Genomic DNA, 19,730 nt, shown 5'->3' with positions numbered 1-19,730 from the left:
CCACCGGGGTCAGTTCTGTGCATTCCAATTCACACCTGTCACTCTTTTCCTATAATATCCATAATCACCTTAGACAATTTATTCATTATTGATGGCAAATTTTGTTCTATTAACACATAAATTTATACATTATTAACCACGTAAAATAACCATAAGACCTCATACCAATCGTTCAGAAACAGACAAATTTTCGACACAGACAAATCATATCCACACTAACTCCCACTATTACTACTTTAATATTTTAAGTAAATAGTACTAAATAGTTTAGTTGATATGTCAGGTAAATGTATGTCTAAACGGTTTTAAAACATGATTTGCTTTATAATAAATCACAATTATTGATATGACATGTAAATAACATTTATTGTTACGAACATCATCCATCAAAAATTTATTATATATAACACTTAGATATTATGTACTGTAAAATAATTTTAAGTTAAATATATAAATTCACAGACCTTGCACCAAATATGTCTTTTTTTGCCAACTGGTGTCCTCCGATGACCCGTAATCTCAAACGGTTGGTGACCTCTACAGGCTGAAACAGATAATATTTTGTCATCAAAGCAGTGGTCAAGGCTGACTGTGAATATTCAATTCACAGCCAAAGTTTGTTTTGAACTGTAAAGGTACTAAACGAACTCCAGCAAGGTCACTGCCAGTTAGTGGCATGTGAAACTTTCTCGTCATTACTTGCAGTTGTGCAAGAGTAGCTGGCTATATGCATATAGAACTCTCCTAACAAACTTTGAGGGATGAGATGACAACTACAAGCGTATTTCTATTATGTTTTTCAATTCAAAATTGTTAACTCATAAAACCGTCCTTATCAAGGACTGCTGTTTGTTTCTAACACTTTTTGTACAATAATAGTAATTTAGGGGTCATTTAATAATTAAGTATCTAAATAGCCACCATTTTAAAATCAGAAAACATATATTACTTCATAGTTAATTAGATAAACAAATCAAATTCAAATTATAATGGTCAAGCTTAAACCATTTATAAATTATTAATGTTTTATAAAAAATACAAATAAATAGATAATTATGTAAAGAGACAGGCACTTAATATAAATTTAACCACAACATTCAAGTGAATCTTTATTAGATAACAAATGCTTCATTAATACTCAAGCACTCACTTCTTATTCCTTGTCTTTGTCAGTGCTGTTTTTGATAAAGTATTGGTGGAAAAGGATGATTTATGGCTCAGAGGTACAATGCTAAGGGCAACAATATATTATTCATGTCTATGATCAAAGTGTGTCCAATTAGAATCATGTAGATTTCAACAGTCTACTCATAACATTCATAAACCGGTAACAATTCATTTATTTTGTTATTAGGTAGTATTCCTAAATATTATTTGACTCTGAAAACAGAGTTTGATTGACACATTGGTTGTGATTCCACACTCTGAAAGACTATTAACAAAGCAGCACCATGTCACCTTGGGGGGAGAGGAGAGGGGATCAATCATACAGTAGCAGTGGGTGTGTTAAATTGAATCTATTAGATTACATTTTAAATTGATTTTGGTACTGGCCCTCCACTATCTTCCTGTAAATTTAATAATTTATTTATTTTGTCTAATCTTATGTTCAAATCTATTTGATCTACACTAGAAAGCTCTATAAGTGAACTTTGAACTGTACAACTGGTTTCCATGCTGATTTTTTCATACAAGAGTTGTATATGAATTCACAAAAACCATTTCTTTACTTGAATTCGATACATTTAAGTTTACTGACTCAGAATGGACCTTTAAAGGACTCAATGTTTAAACATTTCTCACTTTGCCTAATAAGTGGTTTTGATCTGTACAACTTTTGTGATGATAAAATTGGTGGAGTAATAAAGAAGAGTAATGTTTCAGTGCAGTTTGATAAAAATGATACAAACCTCATTTTAGTTCACTAATAAACAGATCAAATTAATGCCTTTTAAATAAGTTAATGTTTTCGCTAAAGAAGATTTCATATTTCTCATTTATGTCTTTTATTTTTGAATGTCGGGAGTAAGCTTTTCTTGAAGTCTAACTGAAGATTTACTAGTTGTGCTTTTTGAACTTCCGGTACTGGGGTGGGGTGGGGGGTTCACTTACACTGTGTGCATTTGTGCTTTATTTTCTGCAACTTGCAGTGAAACACTAAACATACTGTCCATTTTCTTTTTATTGACATTGATTTTTGTGATTGAGGCATAGGGGTTTATTATTGTGTAATGTGCAGTTGAATTGATCAGTTTTTTAGAAGGATTTTGTCTGACTGCATTTTAGCCTTTCGTTCAGTTTTTTTAGACGGAGTTTGTCTGACTTTCTCGGTTTATGACGAGTTTAGCATTTTTTGTAAGAGTCTGACTGACTCTTCCGGTTAGGTTCTTAATCTAAGGAGTGTGTTTTTATTTCTCCAGCGCAATGGTCAATTTTTGCATTAATGTCAGATGTAAGTAAGAGTAATGGATGTGAGTGATCTTGATTTTGAAGTTGGTTTTATAGTAATCAAAAATTTGTCTCGCGTCTTGTCCAAACCTTTCTCACAACTAACTTACAACTCACAAATTACATATATCGTACAGTACTTTAATTTAAATGGAAACTAAACTGTTCGTATATATATATATATATATATATATATATATATATATATATATATATATATATATATATATATGTAAATTTCTGTATAACGACATAAACTTAGAAGATTTTTCTTTATTGATTTTAGTTTATTTCCATCAAAGTAATTTGGAAAAGGAAACATATAAATATTTTACAAATTTATATACCATACATTTGCAACAGCCTGTGGGTGGGAAAAAGAGTTCACCAGTCATGTGCTAGAGTTGTAATTAAAAATCTTTTATAATAAGAACGGAAATAAATCAAATACAAATTAAGTTTTCACAGGAACATTTAAAAATATATATTTTCCAGAAAATAAAGCACAAATGCACACAGTGTAAGTGAACCCCCCCCCCCCCCACGGAAGTTAAAAAAGCACAACTAGTAAATCTTCAGTTGGACTCCAAAAAAGTAAAAATTAAGTTTTCACAGGAACATTTAAAAATATCGATATTTTGGAGTTTCAGTGGAGATGAGAAATATCAAATTCTCGAGAGGTATTACTATACTACAAACAGCAATAACATACAGCCTAAATGTAAAGTTCCATATAAATGCTAGTAGCTGTTCATCATTGTCAAAAATTACAACAGTTAGTACACAGCACGACAGATTTGAACAAACATTTCCAAGATTTCTTTTATATGGCCAAACTATGGCTTTTTCCTTTTGGTATGAAACTGTCCACTGTCACATGTACACTTCCATCACTTTCCTCAGAGAAATAATAGTTTAACTGGTTCTATCACATCGTAGATATCATGGTTATAGAAACTAAGCTCACCTTCACTAATATGTGATATGAGATTAGTTTCTGTGAAAATTATTATGGGACAGAGTATGATAAGTGGACCCGGTTTTTATATTGCTTATTACAATCATTGATACTTTATATATTGAATAACAGAACTATCAATTGATATCAACATATCTAAAATACTAAAATAAAGTCATATGTTTCAAATTAATAGAAATAGTTTGAACAATTACATAATGTCATAAATAATACAGGCATCACAACCATTAATCAAATGATAAAATTTAGACAGGTGACAGGAAAAATGTCATTTAAATAATAAAGAAACGTAATAACAAAACAAACATCCTGAAATCGAGAAAGACACATTAAATTATCTTTTAGCGTTTTTTGTTTAGTTCTCTAAAGTTAACTATCTGTTTTTAATTAAATGAAGTAACTTATAGAACAAATTGTATTTAGAATATGAAAATTTTTATACTTTAGAAAACCAAATTAAAAACGAAATAGCTTTAAAAGATGAAAAACTTTGTTGTTACTGGATTCAATACAATACACCAAATCTAAAAACTGGTACGCTATATATAAAAGAAGGTTGTCTGGAGGGAGCCATTTAAAAATATTTTGAAAGCAGTTACACATTACTACTCAAGGGAGAGCTTTTAAAAGATATTATACAAAAAATGTAGTATTAACTTTTTTTTCTTTTTTTTACAAGATATGTACTATTAATGTTCTTTTTTTATGCAGTAGTTAAATACATAATTAAACCTACTTTGAGTTTAAGCTATTGTACATTAAATTAATACAGGCTACACTGGTATTGACTGATTATTTTGACAATTATTTTGTTATTTGATATAGTTATGTATCAATGGCTTCTAAGCTATATAAACATTGAATCCACGCATCGCACCCTGCCCATTGGATGCTGTAATTTAGATGCTTTTCCTGAACAGGAAAAAGTGATTAAATCATTTGAAGATTGGCCACTGGCTAAAAATATGAAATTAAATGTCTGAATATTTTTAATTGCTTTACAACTTGGGCAGATTTAACAGCTTTTATATATAGTATGATCATTACACTACAATACCTAGTATGATCTCTGACCGTAACTCCATGCTCTTTTACAATTAAGGCAGTGACCATTAAAACAATTTTTACACTCAGCAAAAGTGGAGTCTTAAATTTATTGTAAAAGAATACAAAAATGGATACAATAATTTCAACATTGAAGAGTACTAAGTTTCAATACAGTTAACTGGTTTATTTTCAGGCCTAGTGTTAAGCTATTGTTAACCTCGTTACGTAACATGAAAAATCAAGGGAAAAATAGTATTAAGTGTGCTCATTTTCTGGTTTAAAATAAGTCAAAGATGTCAACCATTTGCTTATGACCATGAATTCTCTCCCAGATCATGTCCTCTGAGGCATTAATCACCCCCAGGTGATTCATTAACTTATGGAAGCCTACATAGAATGTTCCACATCCAATGAATATTACTTCATGGTAATAGGCTAGGCCTACTTAGTTCCAAATTGACCTTTCATATACGTGAAAGACCAGCAACCAAATTACTTGTATAAAACACCCAAATCCTAGTTCCATAGTTAAATTAGTAAAAACAGTATTAAGCATCTAGGCTAGGTCAAATGGCATATAACTTACGTGGGATTACATAGGCTACAGAGGATAAAATAGATCACAAAAAAATCACACCTAGCCTGCATCTAAAATATAGTTTTAATTAAATCAATAAAGTAAGTTGTGAATTGATGAGCTAACCATTAATAATATCCTTCAGCCAGAATAGGGTCTAGGCCATCTTGACTTAAAAGACCATGCTGACTGTTTGTGCAACATAACTTATATATTCTGACCTTGAAACATCCAAATTCAGCATAAACAATGGAGTTTATTAAATAGGAATAAATGGCAATAATCTCTTGTAAAATGATTTTAGTCAAATGATAGATGTTTGTCAGTTATAACACTTAGAAACGGAAATTGACATCATCTTAGTAAATGGTTTAATACTTGTATGAAATACTTACGAGACCATTTAACCCAATGCTCGGGTTATATCCATACTCCATATCCCTCGCCATGACGAATTCTCTTCTTTCAACTACTGACATTTTAGAATTTATTTTTCATACCTAAATTTAATATGATAAAATGTGTGTCTATAGCAGACCTACAACACTACATCACAACAAGATCATATCAAACTTAATGCAGACAGCTGTTTGAAGGTGACGTAAGTGGCAGATTTTACTGCTTGCTTCTGCAGTATTTAGTGGTATGTTTTAAAAACAGACCTAAGGACTAAGAAGCAAGATAAGATCATAAAAATTCCTTACGATCGTTTTACGAGCAATAATAATGGTAAATATGTGTTAAAGCATCAAAATACAAAGTAATTTAATTATATGTTTTATTAATAATTTTGAATCAATAACTATACTTCTAAACTAAGATCTTAGGAATTTAAGAGAAGCTGAATGTTATAAGCTAAACTGAACAACTTTTTCTAGTTTAAATGTTAGAAGCTTGGAATCGGATAGGCTTTTGTTTACAACAAAACTGCACCAAATACCACGGCCTCAGAAAAAGAATCTATGTTTACGAACTCGATGATGTTCGAAGAATTTGTCAAGAATGTGGGTTTTATAAACACAACCAATTTTTCTAGTATATTATTGACGATAAATGATTTGAACAACATATTTTTTCGATATCCTGTCAACCTTTTATAACCAATTGAATTGAATTTATCTTGATTTCTCCAAAACATTTGAACAAGTTAACCACTCTGCTATTATTAGCTGGAGAGTTATGACATTCACAGTTATCTCCTTAATATGGTTAAACAGTTACTTTTAGGAACTTCAGGGTCGTCGCCTTAAATCAAATTAAGCATGTTTAGGTTTAAGACTATGGTCTTCTCTCAGGGATTGCACTAATTTCCACTCTTGTTCATATTTATTAAGAATGCGAGTGAATTTGCTGAGGAAACTTCCTCGTGTTTGCAGATGATAAGAACTCCTTCAGAAAGACTACAGCATTAGATGACCATAGTCAGCTCCGGAATGTCCATTGTAGGTGTAGTGACAAATATATGAACCTTATTGACGCAAAATGTGTTGTGGCTACGTTAAATAAAAACAAATAAGATACACTTTCATTTATACATTGGACAAAGTTCCATTCAATAGGATATCAAAATTTTAAAATCTTGGAGTTACATCATTCACTTTGACCTGCTATAAACTTATAGTTAATATATGCTTCTCAAATTCAAGATTTCTTTGTGCTTAATATTTAATAGAATACATTTTTATAATGTATCTTTTTAATTGACTCACATTGTATACACAAAATAAATAATAATTAATTAGTAAAAATTAGTATGTAAAACAAACGTAAGGTATAAATTTCCCGCCACGCGATTTTTCAAATTATGAATATAAACTACCCTCTAGAACTGGATTGGTGGCATTAGTGTCACCTCCCACAAAGCCTCAATGAATCAAGTGTTGCTGATCGCTTCCACTCTCATTCTCTTATTTTTATCAGTATAGTTCATTTTTCTATTTCTCTGTGTTGGAAGTGTTTATTACTACTGTAAATGAACCTACCGCGACGCAAAGAGAGCGAGTAATCTTGAAACTACACAGAAGTGAAACTTTTCTATAAAAAAACCAATTGACAAATTCTTAGACATTTATAACTAGAACTCTTCTAGTTTATTTTTTATTACTCAACAATCTTCAGCTGCTCTGACTCTCAGAGCAGATAGCCTTCCACTAGCAATCGACTTTACAGTAATAAAAAATTAGTTTGAACAGCCTAAATGTAAGCTTTATTCGTCTTATAGTTCAGCTACATCAATCACATATTAAATAACGTAAACAAGACAAATAGAAACAATAAAACATGCGAAAGATATTGTCACTTTTAAATGTGATTTTAGCACTATCTTCGCTCCTTCAGTTAAGTATGTAATCATTTAATTTTTGTGGGAGTTTCTTTACACTGTCAGAGCACTAAGGATCAGTTATCACGGCCTCTAGGTCCAGGGGAATCTCTTCCAGAACTTCAAAGATATTTTCTTCAAGTAGAAAGTGGTTATCTCGTTGCTCTGGACGACTGACTCCATTCTATAACACGGCGTTTTAATAACACAAGAACAGTATGTAATAGCCAAACAGAAAGCGTCTGGCCTTGAGTTAAACGCCTATTGTGGTTAGACACTTTCGTGAGGGTTCACATTTGTGGAGGTCCACAGGAGAAAACGAATTGAATATAACACAAAACGTAATACAGGTTAGGATATCCTATATCTTCTTGGCCTGAAGGCCAGATTTATTGTGTCCATATGATCCCATTGTATTGTAGTAATTCCCAATTGTAGTCCCCAAGTAATTCGTCGCTGGTTAAACCAGTTTGTGACACGGGAAGTGTGTAGTAAGGATATTCAACTGGCCGACCATAAACAAGTGATAACAAAATCGAAGAAATCCGACAATCTCAAAATTACGAAAAATCGATTCTCAAATGAAGTCTGTGTAGCCGTTGAAGGTTCCCATTGTCAACGCTAGTGATAATCGCCTTGTAGTACATCGTGTTGCTGTTAAGCTGCTACCTTTTTGGTAAGACAAACCGAACCTGTGGTTTGCCCAAGCCGACTCACAATTAACAATTTCCGACGTCACGAACCAGGTAACGAAGTTCCACCAGCTTGTTTCTCATTTGGGTGCACGTATTGCAGTAAAAAACGAGGATATTATAACGAACCATCATACACTTTTTGCGTACAAAACTAATCGAACGCTTAGCTGTATCTAAAGAACGTGTAAACCAATTAATCAGCGAGGAAGACCAATTTCTTCCCCATCTCCGTTCTCATGATGGTGCGACCGTCGTGCGTGATAACCTCTTACGACAGCTCTGGCTTCAACGGCTCCCATCCAAAGTTGCTATCCTCGCAACACAGATGGAATTTACACCCTAAAAACTTGCAGAACTCGCTATTAAGATCTTAGAAGTCACTCTGTGCACACCATCTATGTCTGTAAGTGCCGTGCAACGTGACAGAGATTCCGAAAACATAATTTTAAACGCAACTGCTAATTAACAAACGTAAATTTACGAGCTCTCGACTTCTCGCTCTCGCCCATGTTTTCGATATCGTAGCTCGAAGCGTAATTAAAAACCAAAGATTCCAGCTCCTACAAGAAACGCTGAATCGAGTTTGCTAGTATCATTCAAAATTCCAACAACAAAAAAGTGTGTTCTATATTACAGTTTTTCGGGCAACGATCAAAACAGTTCGTAAAGACAGCATCTGACTGTTTTTCATCTAAAAGCCGTCTTATTGTAGTTGATAAAGCATAAAAAAACAAAACTTTCTTGTTGATACTGGTTCTGATGTATGTTGTTTTTTCCTCGTCGTTTTCTTCATGAACGTCATTGTCCTGTGAACTACGAGCTGAGTGCCGCAAATGGAAACAGAATCGAGACCTACAGGTTTCTAACCTTGAATCTTTACTAGGGGCTCAGACGTAACTTCATATGGAGATTTATTGTAGTTTAATGTGCCTATAACTGGTTTTGATTTCCTTGCTTATCATCTCTTACCCCATTGATGTACAAAATCCATTATCAATGGAACCACTGGCCTTCGTGGTTCAGGTTTGTTACGAACATTTTCGAAAAGTAGCATCAAAATTGTGAGTAATTCTTTACATTTTCTACTTTCACTTCTTAAGTTTGCTGATATTATTCGACCGTCTGGCTTACAACGAAAAATCAATCACAAAACTGTTCATCATATTTGCACAACTCCTGGACAATCACTTAGATCAAATTTCGTCGCTTGAATCCTGAAAAAAAAAACAAAGTTGCTCCAAAAGAGTTCGGTGGTATGTTGTAAATTGGAACAACTCGTCCTTCCAAAATTGGGTGGTCGTTTCTTTTACATTTCGCACGTAAAAGTGATTCAAGCTGGCGTCCGCGCGGCTATTATCGTGCGTTAAACGCTCAAAATATTCCGGATTGTTATCTAGTTACCATATTCACGATGCTACTTATTTTATTGATGGCAGTAAATATTTTACAAAATCGATTTAGTGGAAGCCTATCAACTAATTCATATTGCTGAAAAAGATATTTGTATAACTGCTATAATTACCCCTTTTGGCCTCTTCGAATTTCCGTTCATGACTTTTCGCCGTCGAAATGCTGGTCAAACTATTCATAGACTTATAGATGAAGTTCTACTTGGCTTAGATTTTTGCTTCATTTATATAGTCGATATTATTGTTTTCTCGTATTCTAAAGAAGAGCATGAGCGTCATCTTAGAATAATTTTCGAACGTCTCTCAAAGTATGGAATGGTCATCAACGAACGTGCAAAAATTCGCCTTTGGAGTGCCAGAGGTTACTTTTCTTTGTTACAACATTTCTGCTAATGGTATTCGAGCTCCAGTCGCTTTGTTGTTGTTCAAACATGTCAAGCCGATTCAAGATTTTCTATTACCAAAACCGTTTAAGAACTTCGCGGTTTTCTTGGAATGGTCAATTTTTATCACAGATTCATTCCTCATTCCTCTAAATTTGAAGCCACATTGCATGATACTATTAGTAATCCGATCCTCAAAAAGTAATAATCGATCTAGTGGAGACCTGAATTGAGAGAAGCTTCTCAAGCATGCAAGAACTGCATTTCGTCTACTTCACTTCTCGTCAACCTAGTGTCAACGCACATCTTACATTATTCACAGATGCTTCAAATCACTCAGTAGGAGCATGTTTGCAACGACTTGTTGATGGTGTCTGGCAACCTCTTGCTTTCTATTTCAAGAAGAAAACTTATGGACTGCTTATTATCGCGAGCTTATGGCTATCTAAGCAGCCATTAAACACTTTGCTACTTCTTAAAAGGTCGTCCCTTCGAGATTTACACTGACCACAAACCTTTGATTTATGCTTTCAAGCCAAATCAAGAAATACTTCCACAAATCCAGCTAAACCACCCTTCTCTCATCTCTGAAGTTTCTACAGTTATTCGACATGTCAAAAGTGTTGATAATGTTGTAGCACCTCGATACTTCTTATCGAATAGAAGCTATTTATACGCCTCTTGATTAAACTTGTTGAATCTCAAGAAAAAAAGACAAACTCAAGAAAATCATTCGAGATGGTCCTTACCGCAAAATGGAACGTGTTTCTATTGTAGGTACATCATTATCTGTATTTTGTGATACATCAACTGGGCAACCTCGAACTTTCATCACGCACCAATTTCGTCGTTCTGTTTTCGAAAGCCTTCATAATCCTGTAGTCATCCAGATGCTAATAATTCTCTTACGCTAGACAGCGACCATTTTGTTTGGCCTTCTATTAAAAAGCATTATCGGAGTTGAGATCGTAGTTATAACGAATGTCAACGATCGAAAATCTTGCGTCACACTCATGCTTCTTTCGAAACTCCGACTCAGGAGTTCATGTTGATTGATTGGTGGTTCTCTTCCACCTGCTCATTCTTTAACTTTTAGTTATTGTTTAACTGTCATATACCGTTTCAATCGGTGATCCTAAGTTTATCCAATACTCTCATATCTGATCAATGAGCTCAATTCACCGCTCACCTTTTTAAGAGTTTTACGAAGAATTTCGGTCCCTGATCTGGATAAATTTTGATACAAAAACTCTGTACACTATTTCTACCCACAAAACTAGCAGAGCTACCAGTCTCTATTAATACGACTTCCTTCTTCCCATTCAAAGTATAATCATCTTTAACTCTAGATCAGCGATACCCAAACCGAGGTACGCGTACGCGACGGACTTGGTGGTACGCAAAAAATGAAGTGTAATGGCGGACGCTATGTTTCTGACGTAGGCCTGAGTGGAAGTCATATGTACTGGCGCCGGCACGAGCCTCAGGGTACAAGAACAAGAGCGCGCCCTCTACTCTGCCGGCTCACTCATTCACGTCAAGGTCAGACCAGTGCCCTCTACACCATCAGTCACTGTCATAGCTACACTGCTATTGTCTTGATTTATCTACTTTTGCCAAACGTGTCAGTGTCTGTCTTTAGCTGTCAGTTGTTGAGTCTGTGCTTGCGTCAAAACTGCCGCGACTATTACCGGTCGGTTATTGTACGTATTTTTAACTACTGAACTCAACAGCAGTAAATATTGGTGTTGTCGTGTTACTACGAGTGTTTGTTTGAGCGAGCTCTACAGTAAACAAATATAGTGCATAATTATGGATAACTGGTAGAAAACGTGATAAGTGAAAATCAAACAGCAAGTGAGATTCATAACAAACCCAGTTCATCCCTAGACATGGCAGCTAGTTCTACACTACACTCGTAACAATATTTATAAATCTCAGAAGTCAAATAATTGATATTTCCCAAAGAAGCTAAAATATGGGTTTTCATTTATGGAGAAGACGAAAATCTAAATCCCTTATGTGTTGTATGTGGAGAAGTTTTAAGCAATGGTAGATGAAACATTCCTTACTTATTGTAACCTTGAAACTGAAAACTTGCAGTAGATCAAAATTTAGCTATTTTGAAAGGTAAAAAAAATTATGGAATAAATGCTAGTATTTCATCTTACTTAGTGTCACGTAACAAAGACAATGGAAATGTTATGGAAGCCTGTTATAAAATTAGCTACTAGATTGCAAAGCGCAGTAAAAATCACACAATTGCTGAGGACTTTATAGCTCCTTGTAGACGAGGGTTGTTCAATGAATCCTTAGAAAATCGTAGAGATGGAGCTTGTAGGATTGAAAAACTTTTGTTTTTTTAAGCAGCATTATTTTTTTAAGACAGCTGTTAAGATTTTAGCCTGATCCATCACGTAATTCCGTTGCTATCGACAGTTGAAGTAAATAGCTCCTGTTTGTTTATAATAATGGGGAAAAGTGAGTTTCATTGATAAAACATTTTTATTTGAAACCCTGAAAGAAACCAAATTAGAGTTGAATGTAGTTCATGTCACATCTGCTCCTCTGTTTGCAACAGTTTATAATTGTGTAAATGAGTCAAAACGTGGCCGTTTATACATAAATGATGATCATCGATTGAGACAACCAGTGGAAGTGTTTACTCCCAAAATGATTGAAAATTCCAGGAAATGAGTTTGAATGATTAACGAATTAAAGTGCACAAAATAGTTGAAGCTACAGGGGAATATTATAAGGTGGTCGCTTTAATTTTGCATGAATAATTGTTAGTAAAAAGAATTTTCATGAGTTGGGTGCCGCATTTGCTAACCAAGGACAATAAGAACAACGTGTGGTTGACGACCAAAGTGGCTCATTAGAAGTTCGAAACGTTGCTACACCCACCGTATTCACCAGTGCTACAATCTCCTACAGATACAAAATAACCAGGGTCCACGTTTCTGACATATTTTCTCACTTTTAAAATTGTCACTATTACCTCACATAAGGTGCCTAATATTCTTCTTCTTCTTCTTCTTCAATCAAGAGAGACAGGTACAGAAAGAATGTTTGGTTCTTATTAGATGGAATTTTATAGTATTGATTTCAATATATTAGATGTTATTATAAAAGTCAATTATTAAGACCTTTAACTGTTAAGAGTGTGGTTTATTCTTCATTTTTATTAATATTTAAAAACTTTAAATATATATAAATAGGCATTGCATCTCAGCTGCCTCCTCACATAGTAATAAAATTGATTTTGTGTTAATTCAACTAAATTTATTTGTTCTTTATATCATAGACTTAGGTGTATTTGTAAAAACGTTATCCCTTTTTTGTGAACTCAATCATCAAGATAATTATTGTACAAAAATGTTATATGTATGTTCACAGTTCCATAAAGACATTACACTATTTAAACTTATGTATAATAAATAAATAAGGTCAGATGATCACGAAGCATCCTTCATAGCTAAATAATCAGTTATGTGAAATTTAATAGTTTTTACAAAGAATTTAAAAAGATATATAATAAGCAATCATTGGTTTTACCTGGAGTTGTTAGCATTGTTGTTGGAGCATTTGTATATGCACAAACTTCCAGTAAACACCTCTTTTTAAAACTCTAGCAATACCACTGACTGATGAAATAAATGATGACACATAAACTAAGAATGGGTCAAAACAAACCTGGCGGTTATTGAGGACCTGGGGTACACAGACCGAGACTCTCAGTGGGCGCTCGGGTTGTGGCCTCGACTCGACAGCTGACGTGGGTACTACAGGGTCGAGGGTAAAGAGATTGGTTCCGGTCGAATTACGACGGCTGGGCAGAACCCGAGCGAGTCTCCACGGATGCTGACGACTGGTCCGTTGTAGGTGAGAAGCCAGGGGAGGTAGTGGCCCCAGTGTATCCTGTCCACTTTCACTCTGTTCACTCTGCACCACCATTGTTGCTAGTATTAATTAAGTCGTACAAAGAGAACATAAACACTCCACTGAAGTTACATTATTCTCCGAGTCTCTTCATAATGACACACATTATGTTATGACAAATATATCTAAATTATTTAAACCATTTTAGTGGACTGTTTCACAACACTGCACTAAAGTTAAACCTCTCGAAATGATTATCTACAGTGTGTTATCTGGCTTTAGCGCAACTAATCCCCTTCAGCCTCTAATATAAGTCACCAATCTCTCTGATAAAAAGCCACTTGTTATGACCTTCTTATAGATCACAAAATAAATCACTAACATTGAAATATATACTTGGTATTATATCTGACGTAACATAAGAGCACCTATTACTTTGCTTAGCTATTATTATTGTTCACAAATATCTTTCAAAATAAATTTTTCTAAGATAAACTTATTATATAATATTGTTGCTAGTTGGCAGGGAAATGAGCACACTTACCTCGAAAGCTAACTTCTAGAATTCACTGATTTTAAAGAATATATATTTAGAAATATTCTATTACACTGTAATATTTCTCTACCTTTAGAGAGCATTCTTACCCTAAGGTTCATTTGCTAATGACTACACGCATTTTTCTCTACTGGTTGAAAAAGGTTGCAGTGCAATCAAAAGTTTTAAATAGAGTATGTGTACGTTTATGTGTCTTTCAAATCAGTTGATCTTAGAAGGTAGTTTTCAAGGTAAATTATTCTATCAACTAGCAACAAACCTTAGCTTTCAGCCCTATTAATTCAAACCTTAGTATCTAATATTACATTTCAGTTATATTATATTATATTTAGATACTTTTTTGTTTTTCTCCGCACTTTCCTATCTACATATATAACAGAGCTATAATAATCCAAAAAGAAAATAAAACTATGTTGACTAAGATTATTTTCTAAAGCATACAACAGTAATGGGACCACATCAAAATTGTTGAAATTTTACATTATATTATGTGATTATTTTGAACCAAACAAACTTTACTTACATCAATGTTGCTTCAAAGACAAACCTACACATTATTACTGTTCCATTCCGACATGATTGACCGGATAGCAAAAATGTAATAGTATAAATTTTGACAGTTTTATTGAAACAGCCAACTTTGAGAGACGGCATTTCACCAGACATGGCCAACACCTTAACAAGTATGGAAAACTAAAACTTGCAGGTGAAATTGTTAAACAAGTAAATTATTTGTGTAATTCAAGTGTGTAGAATCTTGGAGCATCGGAAAAAAGGTTTATTGTAATATCACTAGTATAAATGAATACAACATTTTCCAATATAACTTTTATTTTGTGCAAGGCCTTTCGGAATCAAAGATTCCATCATCAGGCACTTCACAAATAAGTCTGTTTAGCTCACTGGGCTTGAGTGCCATGTTGAATGTAGAATCTTGGAGCATTGGAAAAAAGGTTTATTGTACTATCACTAATATAAATGAATACAACATTTTCCAATATAACTTTGATTTTGTGCAAGGCCTTTCGGAATCAAAGATTCCATCATACAACTGCCTGCCTGCCTGTGTATTCGAAGACAGGAAGAAAAAAATTGTCTCTTTCATCAAAACAATCTTTTTTTAACAGATACATTGTACATGATCACAGGTTGTCAACAAAATTTATACCTGTATTTTGAATTACTCCTAGCCTAGCTTTAACACACTCAATAATCCACAGTCATAAATATGAAAATTATACAACAGTTAAATGGAAAAGTTTTAATCAAATTGATTTGAAGTACTTGTATTTCTTCATTGGTAAAATTATATTTTTTTAGTCAATAGAAAAACACTAGCTGATTTTGTTGTCAATAAATGAAGATAACTATTTTCTTTTCTTAAATTTACAGGGTCTAAAAGATGAAAAAGATTTAATATTGGGGATTTACTATGTTAGGCATAGCAAATCTGTGTAAAATTTCAATGTTCAATTAAAAGTTAATAGACTTATTATTTTTACTATATCTATTTTTGAGAATAATTAACAATATAAGAGTACTGTATACACAGTAAAGTGTACATTTTAGTCCCTAAATTTTTGAAGTACGGTTGTTGTGGAGAGATTTTCAGTTGTGCTATATTTTTAGTATGGTGTTATTTATAATAATAACACAAAAACAACTAAGAAATTTTCAGTAAGCATTCTAATTTTATAAGTATTCAGACTAAAACCAAAACCTAAGGTCAGACTTAAGGTCAAAAACCTCAACTCTAATGTTAGATACTCTAATGCCCCTCCAATTGATAGGCAGACATCACACTGATTCACAAACTTGACCGAGATAATCATGTAAGAATTAATCAACTCAATCTCACTAACTTGGAGTAGATGACATTGTCGTTGATAAGCACATTTTTTTACTGCCCAAAGCTAACACAATAAATAATGTGGTTCAGGTTTGAGTGAGAACATTTTAAAAAGTTGATACTTAGAAAGAGATAGATAGATACTTAGTGTTTTTGCTGCTAGATTATGAACCTGAACTTTATTTAGAAGACTATGTACTCTGGTTATCATACTAACCAACACAATACCTAATAATCCACTCTAAAAGTGTCAAGATATTGCAGAATCATGCAATAAGTACAAACCACACGGTTAATAATTTCTGTGAAATCATTCAGACCCCAGATAATTGACATACTTAGGTTTATTGGCACTTACTGATTTTTAATCTACTTACGACCTTAAAAAACTGAATAATTGCAAATGTCCAAAAAAATCCTGATACAAGTAGATGACGACATAACATTTCCGTTATTGTGTATGACTGTCTGTATGTACAATAACTTTGGTACAAGTTAACTTAGAGGGTTGAAATTGGGTGTATGCATCACAATGCATCGGAATTAGATGTTAACCATCGATCCATCGGGAGGTGCTTTCTCCAGGTCAAGATATTGTCCACTAAGGGCCAAACACAAAGCCTCCTCCCTCCCACACATATTTAACCTTGTAAATTACCCTGTTAATCAAATTATTATAAGTATGACATTATAGGACCTTGCTATTATTGGCTGACCGAAAATAAAGCTTATCTCTCAAGGGACTGGAAAAATTTAATTTCTGTCTGTCTGTTCGGAAAATATCTCGAAAACAAAATGACCTAGAGACTTGATATTTTCTACGAAGCTTCATTTGAAATTGAAATTCTATATAGGCAACACTGAGTAATGATGGTGGTGATTACCAAACAATTTTACATTGGTCTTATGGGTAACCATGATGGTAACGAGAAAACTGCAGAATAAATAAATTTGTAAGCAAAGTGAGTACAATATTTTTACATGTGACATAGCAACACATAAAGCCTACTCCAACAATTCATCATCACTTAATGACTTGGTTGTAGATTTTTATTATTTAAACACTGATATGGACAAAACCCACAAAAATCTTTAGACTTTGCATGTAAACTTTAACAAAGCCTGTTACATGATGGTGTGGTGTACTCCTCCCTTGTTCTTATGAGAGTTAAAAAATAACATTCTGTAACATTAATACTGTTTACTAAACATAAATCCACTTATGTAAGTATTAAGTATCATACCATTACTTTTCAAATCAGTATTAAAAAGTAATTTTTATCTCAATATCCAAAATGTTATTTTGTTTAATTTTAATCCTCTGGATACCTCTCCATACATGTTCCCACTTGGACTTAACGCCAGGTCTTGAGGACAAAACTGCACAGTTTGGCCTGAATCGTGGTCTCCTCACACATGTAATGTACAGACTACGCAGATGTGATAAGTAAAATTGTTAATTTGCTATAAGAATTCAGTACCATTCAGGATATTAAACTATTTAAGAGAGAACGAAACAACTTAATAAGAGAATCTATATAACACCTCATGAAAAATTAATGGCATCATTGTGGTTTTAGCTACTGACCGAATTAAAATAAAGATTTTATCGCCATATATGCTTGGATTTGTACTTGCTTCACTTAAGAGAGGGAAATGCCCCTACTGAAAATTGGCCAAAACCGCTTTGTGTAGAAGCACATAGTGGTGTTATTTTTTAGCACAATTTTAAATCTTTAACATAATTGAAAATGTTCTTCCCAACTCTTTCTTCAAATATCTTTTTCAATCTTCGATATCTTTAATGTTTTTGTCATAGTAGTTGATCAAAGTTACTGCATAATTGCGTGGTATAAAAAGTTAACTGTTGTACTTAAAAAAATTGTAAAAAGCAATTTTACCAATAAATTTAATAATTTCTACAACAGTATAACTACCAGTTCAATAGTCCTATTTTTAGAGCCGTGATATACTAACACACAAATACTTGTAAGTGAAAAATAAAACTATTTTAACAAACTTAGCAGGTGTAGTTAAAATCATGATGAAGTGGAAGATTAGGTGTGTTTTGACTCATTCAGAAATAAGCATAAAGGTTTTCAAACTTTATAACAAAATAGTAAAGTGTGTCTCGAGAAATTACCAAATTAGAAGAAAGTGTATAAAACGCAAACTACAGTTTGTTGAAGCACGTGCTAGGTGTAATAATTTAAATTACCACAATATATTATTCCTCCTTGTATATAATTGTAAATTAGCAGGGAAGTTAGCCTAAACGTTTGGTTCATAATATTTCAAAAACGTTTAGCCTAAACGTTTTGGTTGTGAACAATTACACCAGAAATTACTGTCAGCAGCATTTATAAAACCACAATAGTTTAGTGCGGTCCAATATAAAAAGAAAAGAATATGTTCCATATAGTTTTTTTTTTAATTAACAAATTCATTTCATAGTTGAAATATTTTTGTCTAGTCTAATGCTGAATATTGACATGACATGAATTTGTCTATAATATTGCCTTCTTATTGTCATTACTTATGATTTGAGCAACTTTTCTGAACACACCAGACTGATCTTTCTAGGCTACCTGCAATCGTCTGACAGTAAGGAAAATTTTGTAAAAATGGGCAGTTGTGCGAAGCTTGTAAACTGTAGCTGACGGAATTCTCCTCACACATTCAGCATTTCCTCAAGACAAACAATCTGAAGGCCAAGCTGCAACAGTTTTCCATTAGTCCATCCAGCCAATGATCTGTCTTAAGGAAACACCATAAATGATCAGTTCTACCTTCAGTCCAGGACTGTAGAGTTCAGGCTTTGAGGCCAATATTTATTGTCATGTTAGTGAAAATCTACAATAAGTTAGTAACCTTAAGAGCAAAATACCCTATCAATAATTTTAAAACTAAATTTTAGAACTGGCTTCTAGATACACCTTTTTATTCACTGCATGAGTTTTTCAATGTGTCTCACATAAATTTTTAGCAACTGTTAGACCATAATCTGTTTTGGTTTTAAAATTGTAAACATTTAACATATTAAGTAATATAATTAATACTATTTTTTATTCTTAAACTGAATATATTCTGTTTTCATATAAATAAAAGATTATTGAATAAAAAAACTGTTATTTTAATTCACAGTAAATATACTTTTATCAATGAACAAGTGTTTTAACTTTAAAATTACTTACAAATAATAATTCAATAATACTTAGTAATTTATGGTTTTTCCTAAACCTCTGCAAATTTGCTATTTTTGTCTGCAACATTTCAATGCAACCACAGACACAATTAGTGGCATTTGACAAGAGAAAGCCTGGATAAAATCACATTGCCTTTGTAGGGTAGGGTTAAGCATTTCAAGTCATTTTGCAAGAGATTCATCAAGACCTAACCCTTAATTTTTTTGAAGTCTAATTTAATCCACAACTTATAGAAATTGAATTCTTTTAATGCTTCAATTATAGAAATCAATTTAGTGATAACTATATTGCAATTAAAAATTAGTACAATTAACTGTGATGTGATACTTAGCACACAGAGTAATACCACTGTTACTCAATAATTATATAGACAAAATGA

General features: G+C 33.0%; 1 protein-coding gene across 2 annotated transcripts in view; it reads right to left on the bottom strand.

The window, feature by feature from the left end:
- Positions 1-13,955, bottom strand: part of LOC124355491 (E3 ubiquitin-protein ligase Nedd-4) — a 115,983-nt gene extending 102,028 nt beyond the window's left edge. Inside the window, exons 1-2 of one of the 2 annotated variants that reach the window (XM_046806645.1) lie at positions 13,555-13,955; positions 465-544 (exon numbers count right to left, since the gene is read on the bottom strand). In XM_046806645.1, the coding sequence (XP_046662601.1) occupies positions 465-544; positions 13,555-13,815 (341 nt within the window). In that variant the 5' untranslated portion in view covers positions 13,816-13,955. Of the gene's footprint in view, positions 1-464; positions 545-5,446; positions 5,638-13,554 lie in introns of those variants that run through there. The other variant, XM_046806646.1, reaches the window with a different exon arrangement.
- Positions 13,956-19,730: the final 5,775 nt, after the last annotated feature.

The sequence above is a fragment of the Homalodisca vitripennis genome, chromosome 2 (genome assembly GCF_021130785.1).
Source record: "Homalodisca vitripennis isolate AUS2020 chromosome 2, UT_GWSS_2.1, whole genome shotgun sequence".
Taxonomy (NCBI): domain Eukaryota; kingdom Metazoa; phylum Arthropoda; class Insecta; order Hemiptera; family Cicadellidae; genus Homalodisca; species Homalodisca vitripennis.
The sequence above is the reverse complement of the archived record's forward strand: the minus strand, read 5'-3'. Positions and strand labels throughout refer to the sequence as shown.